The sequence below is a fragment of the Antechinus flavipes genome, chromosome 3 (genome assembly GCF_016432865.1).
Source record: "Antechinus flavipes isolate AdamAnt ecotype Samford, QLD, Australia chromosome 3, AdamAnt_v2, whole genome shotgun sequence".
NCBI classification, from domain to species: domain Eukaryota; kingdom Metazoa; phylum Chordata; class Mammalia; order Dasyuromorphia; family Dasyuridae; genus Antechinus; species Antechinus flavipes.
In genome coordinates this window covers 79,649,870-79,669,814 of record NC_067400.1, presented here as the reverse complement: position 1 = coordinate 79,669,814, position 19,945 = coordinate 79,649,870, and the positions used below count along the sequence as shown (strand labels likewise).

Here is a 19,945-nt window from a genome sequence, read left to right as displayed (position 1 = left end):
TTTAGATTACTTGTTTCACTAAAGATATGTTGTTGTAAACTTCCCATTTAACTAAATGATTCAAACAGTAGTGAAGTAGGTAAGAGGCACTATTTGGATGAGCACTTCTTTTAAAATAATTATATATGGATGACATGCTATAACTCTAATTTTATTTTGCCCTCAATCTTTGTATTTCAGGATTTTAGGGCTCTTTATCCGGGGAATTGAGGAAAACAGCAGGTCTAAAAGAGATGGACTATTTCATGAAAATGAATGCATCGTAAAAATCAACAATGTGGATCTCATAGACAAAACCTTTGCTCAGTAAGCACTTTTTTATTGTTGTATTTACTTTATTGATCCCCAGATTGCTTATAATAGTTATTGAGCTCATTATGGGCAAAATTGTAGGTAGAACTTCTGGTCAGTTTCCTACAAATGACCCCCAGTACATCCATTTAGAAATGCATTCTATCTTTTAGCACACTCAGGGGTGGCCCCACATGTGTCACTGGCAGCCCTGTATATGTTAAGCCATAGACTATAGCAAACCTTCCTGTCTGAATGGTTGTCATGCTTTGGTATCAATGGATAGCGTTTGTTTTTCTTGGAACGTGGGTCACTTAGGCTAGTGTTTAATGACTATTTTCACAGACTGTTGATTCAGCTTGTTAATTAACTTACGAGATGTCAGCAGTATCCATTAGTCTGAAAATCTGTGATAGGAGTTTGTCAGGACTCAATGACTAATAGAGGCTAAAATAAATAATTTTAAATTAAAATGCGTGCCAAACATTTATCTTTTTGTCTTCATGTGCAAATTTTATGAATCACCCTACTGTAAAATCTAGCAAATACCTATACGTTCTAGCTGTGTTAAACCCCTCTAAAGGAGTATTCTGATGATTTAGGTTGGGTGAGATGAAAAATAAATGCAAACTAGGGAATATTTTTCCTTAGGGAATGCTAGGATATCAAAAGCATGCTAAGAACAACAGTTGTAGACTTCTGGAAACCAAAAAAGTATATAATAAGCTTTTTAATATGCTAACACTCACTAATAAAGATTAGCAGCCCCTGATGATGACATGTTCAGAGATGCTTGGAAGATGGGTCATTAACCCAACTGCCATTTTTAGACAATGCACACAGAGATGATTTTAATATGAAAATCAGCAAGTAAATACAACCCCTCTTACCTTGACACCTTAGAGAAGGTTAAGAAAACAAATGCACAAACAAAAAGAACAGTGCATTGTATGGATCCTCTGTGAAGGAATTTATGGAAGTACATGAAGAGTCATGGTAAGGAAGATTTTATTATCTCTAAAAACCACACAAAAAAGATCAAAAATCCATTTTAAGTATGAAGGTCCTCAAATGCATAGTCAGGTGCAAATATATTAGTTCTGAACTTGGTTCATCTTGGTTCATTCTTTATCTTGGTTCATCAATAAGAAAAAAAAATATGAAAGCTTTTTTTATGAACTTAAGAAAAATTTACATAGAAATAAAGGTTGCTATGTTTAATGAGTTGAAAAATTTCTGGATTAGGTGATCTTAATGTGTAGACCACAAAATTGTTTTCTTGACATTTTGGTATAATGCATTTCTTTTGTAATTCTACATATTTTATACTATTCATTTTGAAGCATTCTTCTGAGATGGGATACATAGACTTCACTGGACTTCCTAAGAGGTCAATGACACAAAAAAGTCTAAAGTCCTCTGCTTGAAATTCCCCAGTTCTTAGGATACTGATGATAATTTCATGAATAAATAAGTTATTCCCTCATCGTTTAACCTAATGATTATAGTTTTAAAAGGTGGTTTGCAATGTACTGAAATAGAAATGGTTTTCTTTCAAGGGCTCAAGATGTCTTTCGTCAGGCGATGAAATCCCAAAGTGTGCTCTTACAAGTGCTTCCACCAGACAACCGTGAACAGTATGAAAAGTCAGTCATTGCACCTCTTGGAATCTTTGGTAACAGTGATGCTTTCAGAACAAAGGTATCCCCTCCAATCCAAGTAAAGCCAGCATCGAAAACAATCAATCTGACAGGAGCAATCAGTCTGGAAGAAGACACACAGATTTCTAACCAACAAAACAGGAGCCCCAGAGTACCAAGATTAGGAAGAAAGCCATCATCACCATCACTTTCTCCCCTGATGGGGTTTGGAAGCAAGAAAAATGCAAAGAAAATTAAGATTGACCTTAAGAAAGGTAATTATTGAATCACAGGTATTATGTCCTATTGTGACATTCAATATAAATATGTGGAGGCTAAGTTAATTCATACTCTTTACATTACTTTGACTCAAAGTATAGAGTGAGTGAAGTATGTGCTTAAGTAACATACACATTGTTCCCATGATTAGGTTGGTTTTTTAAAATAGGGAAGTAATAGATGCACATTGAAAAAACAGAGAAAATATATTTATGTCATCATATAAGAATTAGAATGATTTCAGTTTTCCAAAAGCACAACAGCTAGATGGAGTTCCTCTTCCCTTTCCTCTTCTCTCTCTGTCTGCAGGGACATCACAGCCTTACACATGGGGAGTTGTCTAAAGGAATATAAATTTTGGTCATTTTTACATCAGAAGCTAATTTAGAAGGTTTGGGGTAAAATTTATTTTCCTCCTGAATTATTCTATCATTGTTGTGTTGGTTTTTTTTTTCCACAAATCACCAGGACAATTAATTCTTTTGTCTCATGAAGTTTTCATTTATGATTTCTTGAAATGTAGCTCTGGAATAGGCTTTGATAAAGTCCATTGGAATTGAAATGGAGCTCCTATGCTTTAAACCCAAATCACTGACACTCAATGATTAGCCAACATTAGGTCCCAGCCCAGTCTTCATTTGTTCATTGTTTGGGTTTTAATGGCTCAGAGTGAGTGTAAATAGCAATCGTTTCTCTTTTTTTCTCAGAAATCCTGAGGGTCTTCAGACCCCTTTGTTTGATTCTTTGATGAAGGCAAACTAGGCCATCTTTTGCCTCAATGCTTACCTAGCCTTAATCACTGAATGGGTATTGCTTGCCTCAGACTAACTGAGACCTGGGAAAGACCTTAGTTTGAAAGACCAGGATCCCTTATTGTCCCAGGAACCATACCCAATTTTCTTAATCTGTGTCTTGTCATTGGATTCCAGTAACTATGAAGGAGAGAATAAAACCTATAACTTTGCACAGCAATACCTCACTTAAATCCAATTCACTTGCAGGTCAAGACATGACCCTTCTGGTTTCAGTAGTCTTTTTTGAGAGCCAAGAATGAACAACTAGGTAGGGCAGTGGATGAAGTGCCAGGCGTAGAGTAGGAAGGCTCATGTTCTTGAGCTCAAAATCTGACCTTAGACATTTACTAGTTGTATGATCCTGGGTAAGCCAATTAAACCTGCCTCAGTTTCTTCATCTGTGAAATTAGATGGAGAAGGAGAACTGGAGAAGGAAACAACAAACTGAAGAGTTTGGGATAGCAATTCCTAGTTTGAAATATACGTCAAAAAAAAAAAAAAAAAAGAAGAAGAAGAAGAGAAACAAACCCCAACTGCCTCAGCAAAAAGCAAAAAAAAAAAAAAAAAAAGAAGAGAGAAATATACGTAACATAGTGTCACATACATATGACAAATTCAGAATAGCTTTCTCTTTGAAAAAAGGTACCTTTATTTATGAGAAGAGATAATGGACAAAATGAAGAGGAAAAAGAGACAACAAGAGTGGTAAATATGAAATATATTCAAGAGGTATATAGTTAGCAAGGAAAGAGGTTTTGACAATTAACAAGAAAAAAATCAAGTTCCCTAAGTAGAATTCACAATTAACCAGGAGGAAGGGAATATGCCATGAAGTAGGAATATGCCATTAACTGGCAGGCTAAATCCATAGAGTTTAGCAGATTAAACCCAAAAGGAGTAAGCAAGGGAAGGGTATTATACCATGGATTGACAGGCTTATGTTAAAAGGGGTTTAGCACCCTAAAAGAGTTAGTTGTAACAAGGAGAAAGATATCATAAGGTTATGGGGAAGGGAATGAGAAGAAAGATACCATGAGGCAGAAAGCCAAAGAAGGCTAATCCCAAAAACGATTCAGTAAAAATGGTATAGGCCACAGACAGATTTATAGAGAAAATTTAATCTCAGGGGTTTACCATCACAACCAGGCATTCAGATTAGATACAGTAAGGTAGAGCCAACAAAGACCTCCAGAGGTGGGAGTGAAAGGCTGAGCTAATTTTATCCCTTATCTGCTGCCTCAGGAAATAATTATAATCTTGTATTCTTATTTTATAATATTTTTTTAAAATTATTTTATCTTATTATTTTATTATATTTATTTAATATTATATATTTATTATATTTTATAATCTTATTTTCAGATTTTCTCTGCTATCCCACCCAACTACTTAGAACCTCATCCCAACTATTTCTTACTGTCCACATATTATCCATTTGTTTTATCCCATTCTCTCATCATTGCCTCCTATTTCTATTGTCTAAAATAATCCATTCTCTAAGAATTGGCAAGTTTGTATGTGACGCACAGTATTTCTGTTGCCCAAGCCAGATTAAAATGTAATTGGGAAATGTTTAACAAAATAAAAATACAGTAAAATGTAGATGACATTAATAAGTGATTTTTAAGTCAGCATGCAGCTCATAAGGATCCTTATTATGAGTTAATGGCCCCAATTTTATTTGAGTTTGATTCCACTATTCTAGTGTTTAGCTCATCTCAACTGTTTCTATGGTGGTTGAATCCAGTCCTTAATACACCTACAACTGCCACAAGACAATCTTAAACCATTTTTGACCATTGACATTCTTATACATAGACAACTTCAGTGGTTCTTTAAAGTCTTTAGGAGTTGTTTCACATGTAAAACCATTTACAACAGCTTCTGCTTAGTATACTTTATTCCCTACCATGCTATACTCCATACAGTATGATCTTCTTGCTATTCTTTAAGTAAACCCTCTGTTTCTTACTTCCATGTCTGGAATGCTTTCCCTCTTCAATTCCATCTTATGGAATTCTCAGCTCCCTATAAGGTGCACTCGACTTAAATTTTAGTTATTCTTTACTTAATTTTGATTCTTTGTTACCCCATTTAGGGTTTTCTTGGCAAAGATACTGAACTGGTTTACCATTTTCCTCTCCATCTCATTTTATAGATGAGAAAACTGAAATAAACAGAATTAAATTGCTTTGTGGTTCTCAAATTTTTGTTTTCAGTATCTTCATGTTGTTAAAAAAAAAACTATCAAGGATCTGTTGAAAGAGTTTTTGTTCACATGGGTTATATTTATAGCTATTTACTATATTAGAAATAAAAAACAATTTTGAATTTGTAGACCCTCTGAAAGGGTTTCAGAGATCCCAATAATTCTTTGGACTAAACTTTGAGGACCACTGTTTCACAGTTCATAAGTATCTGAGAACATATTTGAATTTAGAACTCAGCTTACCTTCAAAATAGTAACCTTTCTCCATTCCCTTAGATAATGTGCTCTCTCTCTCAGATGTCCCAGAAATCATTTTTTATTTATTTTATATATCTTATTTTGTATTTATTTTGTATTTACTTATGTGGTAATTTGTAATTTCTTAATAACCAATGACATTTATAAATCTATCACAGAGAGTCCACCTAATAATCTAGGAACTTTTAATTTCCATCTTTTGACCTCAAATAGGTACTGGTAGAAGGAACACATATGATTTTCATTGGTTATCCTCTACTTTATAGAAATAGCATATCCTTTTTTTTTCAGATCATATATGCATTCATTATATTCTTTTAATAATTATATAATTTGCCAAAACAATAATAATTTTCAACACTGACACATAAAGGCTCTGTGACTTTGGAAAAGTCTCTTTACTAAGTCCTCAGTGCTCAAATCAACTCTTTAGGACTGTAAGTTACAGATAAATGGTAAATATTTATTAATTTATTATTTTTACTGGGAAACTTGCTGTCATGTATTTTACTTATACCACAGACCTAGAATAATAATAGTTCATATATGCTATATAGTGTATAAAAATACTCTCACATCACTGTAAGGTGAATAGTATTGATCTTAGTAGTCAGTATTAACATTTAATAGTATTAGTATTATTATTTCCACTTTACAGATGGTAAACCTGAGTTTCCCATGTGATTGCACTACTAAGTTTGACCCATTAAGGATCAAAGTCAAGATATAAATGAGACCAGGTCTTCTGTTTCTGTTTTAGAAATAAGAAAATAAATAAGAGTGAATGAAAAGAGAAGACAAAATAGGATAAACAAAAACTATAGTAGCTGAATCACTTGGAAGACCTCAACTTGTTCCCCCAGATGACCTTTTCTGTCAAGTTCTTTAATAAAGATTTTGGCATTCAAAAGGAATATTTATTATTAATCATTTTCTTGTAACTAAGACATATCTATCCTCTATTAAGATCCACCACATATTCAGATTTACCTTACAACAACAACAACAAAAAAAAAAAAACCTTCTAATTATTTAATTTTGAAAATCCATAATTAGTGTTAGCTGCCTTTTTTGCCATTTTCCATGGCTAGATCATCATAACTCCAAAATATTCGTTAAGGGCAGGTGAGCAGAAGGCATATGTGTCCACTGTTAATATGGTTTTATATGTGTTAAAATTATATTAATTGGAAACCTGCTGTTCTGGAATTTGTAATGATTCATATAAGAACTAGCTTGAAATTTACCTTTGCAATATGAATAAAGAGTTTGCCATGCAAATTAATAGTGTAAATAAAATTTCTGGGAAAATGTTTGAACTACTTAAGGAAATAAACTCTTCAAATCATCCAAAAGTGCTTCAGAAGCACTCATTTACATGTAAACAATCGATATGTTAATTATAAATCATACAGTTCACTCTACCAGCCCTCACTTCATTAGCCTAATTCTAGTGGTGGGAGGTGAACAATGAACATTATAGGCCAAAATAAGATGGATCCCAGAATGGGCACTAGAAAGGAGAAAATGTGATTCTAAGCCAAGCAGGAAATGATTGTCTCTAATGGAAATTAACATAAGCATAGAGACCAGCTGGGTACTATGGGAATGACATAAACATTAGACTTTCCAAAAAGGAAAGGATAAAGGAAAAAGGTATGTTAAAATAAAGAAGATATAGTAAATAGAAGATGCCTAGGAACTCATTGAATCCAATAATAATTGCTCTTATTTGCATAGCATTTTAAGGTTTAGGAAGGCTCCACTTATAACCTAGTAAGGTAGAAACTTGCAAGTAATTATTATGTCAGTTTTAGGAATGGGGAAGATAGAAAAAGAATCCTATCAGACAATCTCTAGCATCATATTATGCAAAAGGTGTCCTAGAAAGTTGTTTAGTACACATATATTTATTTGATTTGATTTGATTCTAGTTAATAGAGAGAGGAGAAAAGAGGGACACAAAGAGATAGAGAAGAGAATTTGGGAAGCAAGTGGCAGATATAGGGAGGGAGAAGAGGAAAGGAAATGAATGATACTTTGGATACTTTAGATTGGTGAAATTATCCTTTATGGTTGTCCAGTTTGATTCATCAAATAATCTTAACTTATTTTATTTAGTAAGATGGTTTCCTTCCTGGGAAGAGAAGACATTGACATAGCTTTTCCAGTACAACTTATAGTTGTATTTCTCATTTAAATAAATGGACAAATTGGCTTTCTTGTATAAATTTTTCTCATTAAAGTTTGAATAGCAGGGAGTCAGTGGCCCTTAGTAAACAAAATTCTGTGGCACTGAGAAATCAAACTTCAGACTCATCATTCTAAGACAAATGCCTAGGTCCAGGTACCATCCTAGTGCAGTTTTATTACGTAGGTTACATCACTTGTCTGAAAGTAATAAAACCTGCATTTATTTTATAAATCAATCAGTAAGTATCTACTCTGTCAGACACTATTCTAAACATTGGAAAGATGAAGACAAAAGTAGCACAGTTCCTGCTTTCAAAGACTTGACATCTGAACAGAGAGATGACAAGTGCAAATATAATTGTATATAGAGAGTCTAAACAAGGAACACAAGATAGTTTTGGGAAGGAGGAAATGAGCAGCTTGGGGAGAGAGATAGAGATCAGGATGAACTACATGTGATGTTTAAACTGAATTTCATTGTCAAGTTATGCATTTCAAAAGGCAGAGATGAAGAGAAAGCCTACAAAACACACCCATGTCTCCCCATTCTGAGCTAAGCTCCTCCAAAAAGCCATTCTTCTATAGGTGCCTCCAATTTCACCCTTCTTACATGTTCTTCTTAACCCCTTACATTTTGACTTCTGATCTTATCATTCCACCAAAACTACTCTCTCCAGTTACTAATGATTTCTTAGTTAACACATCCAATGTTCTTTTCTCAATCCTCATTCTTGATTTGTCGGTAGCTGTTGACACCAGATCACTCTCCCTCCTACTTTTCTCCTACCTGTCTATTCTTTATCTCCTTTTCTGGATCCTCCTCCAGTTCATACCCTCTAAAGGTTAGGTGTCCCTCAAAGTTCTGTCCAGGGAGCTCTTCTCTTATCTCTTTATATTACATCTCCAGGTAATCTCAATAACTCCCATGGAATTAATTGCCATCTCTTTAAATCAATTCCCATGGTATTATTTATTATCTCTATATGATTTTAATTACTATCTCATGATTCTCAAATTACTTCTCCTGCCTTAGTCCCAGCTGACTTCAATGTTGCATCTCTAACTGCTTGTAGACATCTACAACTAGAATTCAAGTTAATATGTTCAAAATATAACTTATTATCTTTCTACCTAAGTTCTTCACCCTTTGTACCTTCCCAATTATTGTGAAGGGCAGTCCTATCCTCCCAGTTCCTCAGGCTCACATCCTAGGAGTTATTCTAGATTCCTCACTGTCCCCCATATCCAAACTGTTACCAAGTCCTGTTGATTTTACCTTTGCAACATCTCTCTAAAATACTCCCTTTCTTCCTCTGACATTGAATCCTTAGAATTTAAAAATGTTGATTGTTTTGTTGATTAAAATAGTACAAAGCTATAGACATAAGAAGAAAGGGGAAGATATAGCATTATGTAGGAAGGGACAAAGTTGAGACAAACTTTAAATATTAGAAAAATTATTTTTGAATCTATTGATTGTTTGTGATGACTGTGAGGCCATAATTCAGAATTTTCAAGCTGAACCCTCCTTTGTTTATTTGAAGTAATGATATTTTAAACAAAGCTTCTTAAACTCTAGGTCACAATTCCATATGGGATTGCATAATTGAATGTGGGGGTAACGAAATTATGACTTGTTATCAGTAAATGTTTAATTTGTATACCCATTTTATATACTCATATACCTCTTTCACATAAAAAGTTTCTCAGGCAAAAAGGGGTTGCAAGTGAAAATAATTTAAGAAGCCCTGTTTTATAGCATTTAATTTTAAGTCTAAGTTCATTGCCTTGTAGAAGCTTATTATTATTGTTATTATTGTTTCCCTATGTTTTTACTTTAGGTCCCGAAGGACTTGGTTTCACTGTGGTTACCAGAGATTCTTCAATACATGGTCCTGGTCCGATTTTTGTGAAAAATATTTTACCCAAAGGAGCAGCTGTGAAAGATGGCCGTCTGCAGTCAGGGGACAGAATTTTGGAGGTTAGAACTTGAAATACTGCCCTCGGTGAAATAAAATCTTTTTCTTTTGGCTTTGAAAATATTTTCCAGGAGTATAAATCCAAAAATAAAATTTGAAAAATAAATTTGAAAAAATTAATAAGCAACTACTGGTCAATCCATTTTTGAAAGCCAAATAGTATGACACAAATAGTTCTAGAACATTTTCCCTTCTCCAATATTCTTTTCTCCTATTAATGTCAACTTAAAACTAGAATGGCTCAAAATGAAGACAAACTAGGAATTCAGGTTCACTCTGAATCACCAGCTTCAAGGCCATATGATCCAAATCCCTAGTTCAAGAATCATCTGGCTTCTTTCAAGTAGAAATAAGCTAAAAAAGAATAAAAATTCTTATCTCCTTAGCTTGATATGTACCAAAGTGATATCTGTAATTATAAACAAGCATTACCTGGACTAGACTCAAAATGGAAGTGTGCTGGAGATTATGGATAAAACCACTGAATGCTGTCAAGCTTTTTTCTTAGTCATCTGTGGTGGGTCATTGTGCCTCTTAGGAAAGAAAATTCCCTTTTGCTGAACACTGGCCAACTTTGGTAAACTAAGATGTTCATGTGAGCTCCTCTATAATGACAGAGCAGACTAGAGGTTACATAGCAATCCTGAGATAGGAGCCAGATTAGCTTCTCCATTAGCAAATGATAGTCCATTGACTCTAAACTTGAAAAAACTTTAATAATGTCTATTCATGAAATTTATTAGTGCAGCTAAGAAAACATCTATTAAGCCTTTTACGTGTGCAGACCATTGTGCTAAGTGCTGAGGGTACAAAAGTAAAAAACATATATATATAACTCAATTCTTGCCCTCAAGTAATTTATAAACTAGTAAAGTATTAGTACAGAGACACATATATAAATAACTGCAATTCCCAGAATTATGATAAAAGCAAATGGAAGATGTCAAAAAATGAGAGATTTGGGAGGTAAGCTGGCCTCCACCCAAGATCAGTAATTAAGATTTTATGAAAATAGTGGCATCTGAGTAGGGTACCTACCAGCCAGAATGCAGAACAAATCCATTCTAGAAAAGGATGACTGTTCATTTCTAGTATTATAGTAGCTCATGGCTGCTCACTGATCATAATAGCATAAGAAAATGCTAAGAAGGCATTTAAAATCTGTTGGAGGGCCATACTTTGGTAGTATGTTAGTTTGATTTGTTTTCTTTAATGACATATCTCATACTAATGCATGGTAATCATGTAAGCATTTTGCAAAATCTGTTTCTAGTAGATTCATTTTTTTTATTTGCTTCTAACCTACAAGCCTGATGTGTCTCAGTGTTTTGCTGCTTTTTCTCTAGAAGAAGAAGAGGGTAAAGAGAGATTACTTCTGAAAAAGGCTTTTTGCTCTTTTCAGATCTCTGGGCTGTGAATTTTTTTTAATAATAATTGTGTTTCATTGTAATTTATTTTTTATAATATCATATATTTTACTTTACGCATTTAAACACATTATTCTGAAAAGGAGTTCTTAGGCTTTATCACACTTCCAGAGAGAGCTATAATATAGATAAAAGGTTAAATACCTCTGATCTAGATGATAGCAGGTATTTTAATAATTTCTCTTCCTCTGATTTCATTCATTTATTAGGTAAATGGCAGAGACATTACTGGTCGAACTCAAGAAGAACTTGTAGCCATGCTGAGGAGCACTAAACAAGGAGAGACTGCATCTCTTGTCATTGCTCGTCAAGAAGAAAGCTTCCTGCCTCGAGAATTGGTAATATTCATACTTCAATCTACTGACACATTTAAATACCTGAAAGGCTTCATCAAATTCTCACTGATTGAGGTTATAAGATTTTTGTAATTATTAATTATTAAATATTAATTAAATCAATTAAAATAAATTTAATATAATTATAATTATAAAAGATTATAAGGTTTTTATCATGATAATTTAGAGAAAAATAAGTAAACAAAGGGCATTGGTCAAAGTTGTGTCTCTCAATTTATCAATAAGATTTATCAAACATTTAAAAATAAAAGAGGCCTGTTAACAAATTTTCAGATGATGCAAAGGTGGGAGAGTTAGTTAATAATGCATTGGATGACACCAAAAGACTTTATTAGACTAGAACAATGGGCAAAACCCATCAGCTCCAAATTTATCAAGGCTAAAGATAAAATCCCACCTCAAGATCCAAATAATCAATTGCATAAGTAGAGGAGTAGCCTTAAAGTAGTTTATGGAAAGACCTAACACTTTTAGCTGATTATAAACTCATTTTGAGTCAACAGTTTGAGAGGCAAGTGTTAAGAACTAAAGCAGCCTTTAGTTACATAAACAATATCTTTCAATTTTACATTGACCAACTACTCACTGAACTTTATAAGAATTTCTGGTAAACTAGAAACTCATCTAGATGAAGTGACATAATAATGAGGTAGGTTTCTAGAAACTGTCATATGATGATACTAAAAAGAATGGTAGACTTGATCATTGACTTTTAACATTTGAAAATTCATCACCTGCAAGAGGAAAGAGATTTGATTTTCACTTTCTAGATATCAGAACTAGAACTAATGTTTAGTCTTTAGCAGTAACCAGATTTTGACTTAGAAAACTTGCTGATTTTCTAACAAATAAATCAGGTGATACTCCACACCTGAAAATGTTTAAACTGGGACTGCTCTTGAATGAATGTATTGTAGAGAGGATGAGAGGGAGAGGTTACCTGTAAGATTCTTTCCAACATCATGATTCTATGACATATTCACACATATGTGTGTATCCTAGGTATGTAAATTTGACATCCATGATATATACATATGTATTTAATTTTCTCATTATTTGAATTTTGATAGAATTGTATTTCCTTCTTAGAAGTGACATCATAGGCGTAACTTAGCAAGGAATATGTAAAATTAATTTTGCCAATATGAGACTTTGAGTAAAAAATAATTTCCATCCCTTATTTTATAGTTTCCCATAAAATAATAAGGATGTACAGTGATTATTCTTTATATATTTTTTCTCTAACGGAAATAGATCTGATTCCTAGTCATTCAGAAAAGCAATAACTATTCTGATCATATTTTGTGATGAATATTCTTTGTAAACATAACAAAGTCAAGGACTTTTTCGCAAACATTTGATACTGTGAACCTAGAAACTTTGTGGAAATATGGAATCTTATTCTTGTTTCTATCTAATTTCTAAGTGCTAATATATGAGAAGCATAATAACACTTTAAATGGAAGTCATATTTGGCATGCCTCTGAGTAGGAAATACATTTTGTTGTGATAGACGTGCAGTTTTATTTGAAAGGCTATAGTAATGAATAGGGTGCTATGTGATACATCTTTGTGCTTCCTTTAAAAAGAATGGGGATGGGGGGAAAGGTATTACTTTGGTCTCTTCTTCCTTATCATGATTGATGAGCACACTTGACTTTCCAATGAGAGTCTGGCAGAATGAAGGAAGGACAGCACTTCCTCCTTTTGTCTTGTCCTATCTCTTTTGAAGAAAACAAATTGTGTTTATTGTTTTCCTGCTCTGAGCCACTGTCCTCAGCCTTTTGTGAAGCAGTTTTGTTTTGGCTTTTAGTTTTTCTTGTTGTTGGTTTTGCACTTAGTGCCATATTCTCATCTGCAACCTACGTGTTGCATATTTTCTAACATTTAAATATCCCTCACTTCCTTGTTATTGCTAAGTTCTTGTAAAATCTTAACTTCTGTGACCAAAGGAGTAAGCTGTCAGCAGTCATACAGGAAGTTCCAATGTAGGTCTGTGTCTCTGATGTGACCTTCCATCATTCCCCAGCCATAACCTCCATTTCCTGGACATTTTCCTGACTCGGGACCTAACCAAACTATGTTGAGCTAGTACATTTCCTGCTTTCATATTCCCTTCTTATTAACTCAACCTGAGGATCACACAACATATTTAACTAGCCTTATTTCCATTAGAGGAAGATTGTGTGACAAAACACTAAGATGAATTAAAAAGTTAACTGTCCCCAACTAACCCTTTTACCCAAAGTGATTTACCCAGTGTCTAAAAATCTTTTCATCTTCATATATTCTGACAGCTGATTTGTGGTGTTTTGTGCTCAGAGAGAGCATTTGGGTAGTAGGTAACAAGAGAAGAGTGTCAGTTAATAGAATTGTAAGGTGGAACTGATGTGTCTGGTTTCTCCACTTGAAGGGAAAAACTCTACTATTTCATCAGTTGTTTGGTGTAGTATAGTCTGTGAAGGATATGTCTAGTTCTTTCTTTGATACCTGTAATTTTTTCACTCCTTTCTGATGGCACAAATCAATCTCTCTCCTTCCTCCTGCTTTTATCTCTACCCTTTTTTATAGTTTCTTGATCTCTTACCTACTTATAATTTTATTAGTCAAAATATTTTCTCTTTAAATTTAAGTGATTAAATATGTGAGATTTTTGAAATATTTAAAGAGGAAAAACAGATTATTTCTCATAACATTAAGGTGTGTGTGTGTCTATGCATATAATCATACATTTATGTGTTTTTTTCTGTGTGGCTGTTGCTTTCTCTTGATGGGTAGAGAAGGATCCCCTGTCATCCCTTTGTTAACCCCTCTTTGCTAATGTTTCATTTTCTAACCTGCTGTCTCATTTAAAATTATCCTAAAAATCACAGCAACCCCTGGTGGGTAAAACGAGCCGTAAAAATTTCAAATGTATTTATAATTTCTCCCTGCCATGCTTGCCTGCTATTAAATTCTGGCCTCTGCAAGACGGATTAACTATATTTCAAGTGAGCAAGTTGTTCCTGCCTGGTGTGATAGAGATCCAAGAGGTGCCATATTTGTCATGCTGATTTGACCTTCACTTAGGAAGATTGCTTTTGCTTTGAAAGAAAGATGCACAGGTGGTGGCTTCCTTAACAAGGAGAGTGCTTTGTGAATTCAGATGCAGCTGCCATGCTTTCTTGGGCCAGAGGACTGCCCTCACAAATCTTAGGTAGCTCAGGAGCATTCATGTTTTTATTCAGTCTGTTTGTGGTTAACATAATAGACCTGGCAGACATCATGGATGCCAAAATCTTTTAATGTCATAAATCACAGAAAAATAAGGCATGGGAGAATTTAAATGAACTCTCTTTATCTAATTCATTATTTCATTTCTCTTGGTTATTTAAATTAAACTAGCCATTGACCTCTGATTCATGGTTTCCCAGGGACACTGAAGAGGGATATGTAGAATATTTTCTATTTGGTGGTGAATAAAAGAAATGAAGGGCAAGTTTTATGAGCATTTTCTCCATTTAGAAGAAAGGACCAAGGATACAAGTTAAAACCAAAATAACATATTTTATATGAGCCAATGAATTGTCAATACACTTATTGACACCTTTTCTTAGTCTTTTGAGGTTTTCTCAAATATGACAGGGATTATGACTTAGAAGATATTATAGACCTCCAGGAAGAATTAAGCACATTCTCTGTTAGAAGCAATATTTCTGCTCCTTTTTTTCAAAGCAAGCAAAAGACATTTATAAACAAAAATATTCATAGGTCACTAAAAAAATCACTTAACCTCTGTGTATCTCAGGCAACTCCACAAGTGACAGACAAATTGTCATCTGTATCAGTGGAGAAAGATTTTCAAGATGAAGAAATCACAGATCCTTCAGCTAATATTCTTACTTTCTGGTTCTCCTTCCATGTCTATTAGAACTCTTGCTAAACTGGTGCCTGGAATAGGACATTGTAAATTGTAAACTCTTTATATATAATTTCCTTCTCCCTGATCCCTTAAGCTTCCTAGGGTTCATTAGATTGGCCAAGCAGGAAGGGATTGTCCTTTCCCTTTCTCTGTCCCAACTTGTAAATCTTTTGGGAGGAGGAGGTATAGCTGCTACTACAACCTGAATGCTCCCAATTACAATCCTTCAGTGAGACAGAGGACTTTCCATCAGCCATATAGTTGAGCTGTGTTATTTCCCCCAATTAGAGCGAATTCTTAGAGAGCTAGAGCTCTCTTTTTTTTGTTTGTTTGGTTTTTTTCTTAATTTTTCTTTGTTTTTTCTTAATTCCTTAAAAAATCTTAATTTTTTCTTAATTTTTCTTAACTCATCTTTTAGTACATTGATTGGCATATAATACACTTAGAAAAATGGATGATGCATGTATGTGTATGTGAGGTGGGATGTGAGAACTCTTTTAAAAGAGACATATATTAATAGTGAAGAGGAATGAACTGAACTGAGATGCAGTAATTGCTTTGCTACTCTAGGGGCTGCCAGCATTGCTCATGCTCAACACTGACCCTTAGAAGACTCTAAAGATTGTCTCGGGTATGGGAACAAAGGCAGTTATCTGGAGTCACCAGTAATGGCATGGCAATGGCAGAGAAAAAATATTCTGGTATTTAGATTTAGTGCCTTGCAAAATCTGTAATTCAGAATATTATTGAGATATGGTTTCATATGACCATGTCATCTCATCTCCCTCCCCATCACTGTGATTCCATGCAATAAATTACAGTTGTGGCTCCTTAGTGCCTCCATGATCACTGAAAGAATACCAAAGTTAAAGCCCAAAACTTAAGTCTGAATCTCAATTTGCTATTACTTCCCTCCTGGGAAAAATGAAAGTAATTGGATGAACTTGATCTCTAAAGCCCTTTCAGGATCTATGATTTAAATACATAACTTCGCATGAAGATGGAGATCTCTAACAATAATGACTATTTATTAGAGAAGTTCAAAATATTCCTGTTGACTATATAATATATCATATAACGCATGTTAAGGTAATCATTGTAAAAACATTTAGATAGGCAAGTCAAATAGTGTTCATATATTAAAAGTAACAATAACATTTAAAAATTGCAAAGCACTTCACACATTCAACACTCTGAGGTCAGAAATCCATATTATGTTCCTTAGTTGCTTTATGGGCAACCTCAGGATAAGAGACAGTAAGCAAGATCCCTCATCAGAGACAGTAAGTGGTCTAGGATTTGAACCAAAGTGGCTCTCCTAAATCTCCTAGTCTTTTGTAAAACAAGGTAAAATTGCTTACAAAAGAATATATGCTATCTAATATTTTTAGATTTAAAGATAGTGAAAATTTTTTGAACTTCTGGTACCAGAAACTTGATAGAATAAAAATAATGCTGTACAATGTTGGTTTTATTAGACAAGGCATGTTAGGTGGATTATCATAGCTTTCCCAATTTCAGTTTAATCCAATCAGAATTTAGGATTAAATTTTTGAATGACTGCTTTGTTTATCTGAGTGCACTTCCACTTTGATGTGGAAAATATTCTGTGAAAATTTCAGGCACAATTGAGTTGTGCCTCTTTTGGCCAGTTGCCCCCTTTTTTGGCAAGGAGCCAGTGCTGAGCACAATCGAGTTACACAACTCAATTACACCTGATTTATTTAGGCAAACTCAATTGTACTTGACTTTTTGAAGGCACAACTCAATTGTGCTTTGAAATTTCCACACTCAATTTGATTGTGCTCAAAATTTGCCATATGCAAGCTTATACCTTGTAGATTCACACACTTGCCAAAGGGAGACCTAGTGGAAAAGCTCTAAAGATTTGACTGGTGATAGTTTTTTCCTGTAGTCCTTCCCTTTTGCCTACTCAAATACTCCTTGGCTTTCATCCTCCTTTTCTACTTCCATAAGATAAATGTTTCTTGCATAATAATCATTGAATAAATGAATATAAAATGGCTTCCTTAAAATAGTTATCCTTAAATATACCATCTTTGCAGTAGACCCTACCTCCAAGAGAAAACTGACTAGGTCACGAATTTTAAATTACTTGGGGAATGTATGATTCTTCAGTGGGTGCTAATGTTTACCTATTTACTTTTAAAAAGTGGATTAAAAACAAGGCAAATATAAAATATATTACTAAATATTATATAAAGGGTTTTTTTTTAATTTGTCAAATAGAAACTTTGAGAAACTTAACCTTTTTGGTTCATTGTCCTAATCAAAAATTTTTACTTGACTTCACTTATTCATTCAAAACATTTTTAAGGTACTTCCTACATAACTCATTCCTGGGCAGTTTCCTGATTCTAGACTTCACTACCCAGCAGCCATGAGGGTATCTAATTTCTCTATTCTTTTTACATGCATTTTCTTCCTCCGTTGGAAAGGAAATTCCTTGACAATAAGGATTATATTTCTTTGTGTCTGTGTTTGCATAGTGACCATGTTTAGCAAAGTGCCTAGGTCTTACTAGTGTTCAATAAATGTTGACTTGACTCAGCTTGATTTGAATTATAAACACAGTTTGGTCAGGGCATTTAGGAAAGTCCCTCCCTGCCCTCAAGGAACTTACTTTTTACAGAAGAGAAACTACATGTACATAGAAAATTGAATTTTAAATGTATGCAAAGTAATTTCTGAGAGGAGGAAAATAGCAATTGGGGTGGTCAGGATCAGCTTCCAGTAGGAGGTAGCACTTGAGAATGGCTTAGGAATTCTTTGAGAAGGAGTAAGAGGGGGAAATATCTTCCAAGCACAAGGGATGGTCTATCCAGTGGCTTGGAGACAGGAATGAGGAACAGCATATTATTTACTAATGGAATGATTCTGTTATTAGAATCAAGGGTGAGCTTTCACCATTGCTAGTTTTGTGACCTTGAGATCTTTAGGAAAGCCACAAAAAACTCTCAGAGCATAAATTTTCTTTGTAAAATGAAATTGTTAACATTCCCAATGCCTGCCTAGCAGATCAAATGATATAATGTCTACAAAGTGTTTTGTGACTGCTGCAACCACTGAAGAAGAGTGAAAAGCTCTATGACTATGTGCTATTAGTTTTTTAATAGCCAAGTAATAGAGTATAAATTCATAATGTTGACTTATTTCTTTTGTCTCTTAGAAATACTTAAACTTGGAAGGAAATAATGCATTAGTCAACACCACTTATTTTTATAATTGATACATGTTCTGTTACAGCCTTATTAAAAGAGGTGAAAGGAGTTCTTACTATTACTTGATGTTATGGTTTCTGATTACAGCTGTATTACTTTTACAGGAATCATCTCTGTAGTGTAATAGTGACCCCAGGCTCTTAAAAGACCTTGCACAGAATTCAGGCTCTCTCCAATACTACTAAAAATGCCCAGCAATGATACTGTAATGGAATGTCCATAGTCCAAGGTCTGGCTTCACATAGGTTAAAGCAGAAGGAGGGGTGTGTGTGTGTGTGTGTGTGTGTGTGTGTGAGAGAGAGAGAGAGAGAGAGAGAGAGAGAGAGAGAGAGAGAGAGAGAGAGAAAGAGAGAGAGAGAGAGAGAGAGACAGAATATTTGTGTGTGATGGACCTCTCTGGCAGTCTGATGGAGCCTATGGACATCTTCTGAGAAAAAGGTTTTTCAGCACATAAAATAAAATGCATAGAATGACAAAGGCAATCAATTATATTAAAATATTGTTTTCAAATCTTATTATAAAGAATAAAGGTCATAGACTCCTGAAAGTTTATCATAGATTGCCAGATTAAGAACTCCTGGAATTTGAGAGACTTATCAATTAAAATGATGGTATTTCTTGTTTATTTAAAACAGTTTCAAGAGCCTATGAACACTTGGTGGGACGGGTACCCATCCCCATAAAATCATGGCCTTGTCAAGCATTGATAATGTTACAAAAACTCCTGATGATTATCAGACTGGTTTTGGTGGCCATGACTAGATAGTTTAGGGAGATGTAGACACTATTGCAGTATTTCAGAGAATTTGAGTAAAATCATGTTGTCTGTGTTTTTTTTTTAAGATAATGCCCCAGATTCCTAAGATTAGATCCACTTTTGTACAATAAGATGCAAACTTTGTTCATGGTTAGTATCATTATTTGAGTTCCTAGAGTGCTAAGAAACAGAAGATTTTGTGAATTTGTGTATTTAAGCAGATCATAAAAGTAGCATCATGACCAACCACAGACTATATCCTCCTTATTATCCAGTTAGCCAAATGTTACCAGTAATTCATGCCAGCTGTTGACATGGAGCAGCTGGATAAGGAGTTGGTTACAAAACTCAAGGGATGACCTTGATTTGCTTAATTACCTCTAGACTACAGGCTGGCCTGTGATCAGTGCATTTGTAAAGGTGCATTTGGTGTAAGATAAGGAAATGTGTTCATTTTCTAAAGGATGTTTAAAGATTAGGAAAAATAACTGGCTTAACTGATTGTGGCTGGCTTTTCCAGCTGTTATCAAAGTAAATACAGCACATGGGAAGCTGCCACTATGGCCCATTTCATTTTGAAAATCTACTTAGAGGCTTGATCATGTTTCATCTGCCTGTT

The 19,945-nt window shown here is 34.2% G+C and overlaps 1 protein-coding gene across 2 annotated transcripts in view; it reads left to right on the top strand.

Moving 5' to 3' along the window:
• Positions 1-19,945, top strand: part of PARD3B (par-3 family cell polarity regulator beta) — a 1,324,210-nt gene that overhangs the window by 751,362 nt on the left and 552,903 nt on the right. For both annotated transcript variants that reach the window (XM_051983714.1, XM_051983713.1), the window contains exons 7-10: positions 181-306; positions 1,851-2,206; positions 9,506-9,645; positions 11,280-11,408. In XM_051983714.1, the coding sequence (XP_051839674.1) occupies positions 181-306; positions 1,851-2,206; positions 9,506-9,645; positions 11,280-11,408 (751 nt within the window). The remainder of the gene's footprint in view (positions 1-180; positions 307-1,850; positions 2,207-9,505; positions 9,646-11,279; positions 11,409-19,945) is intronic.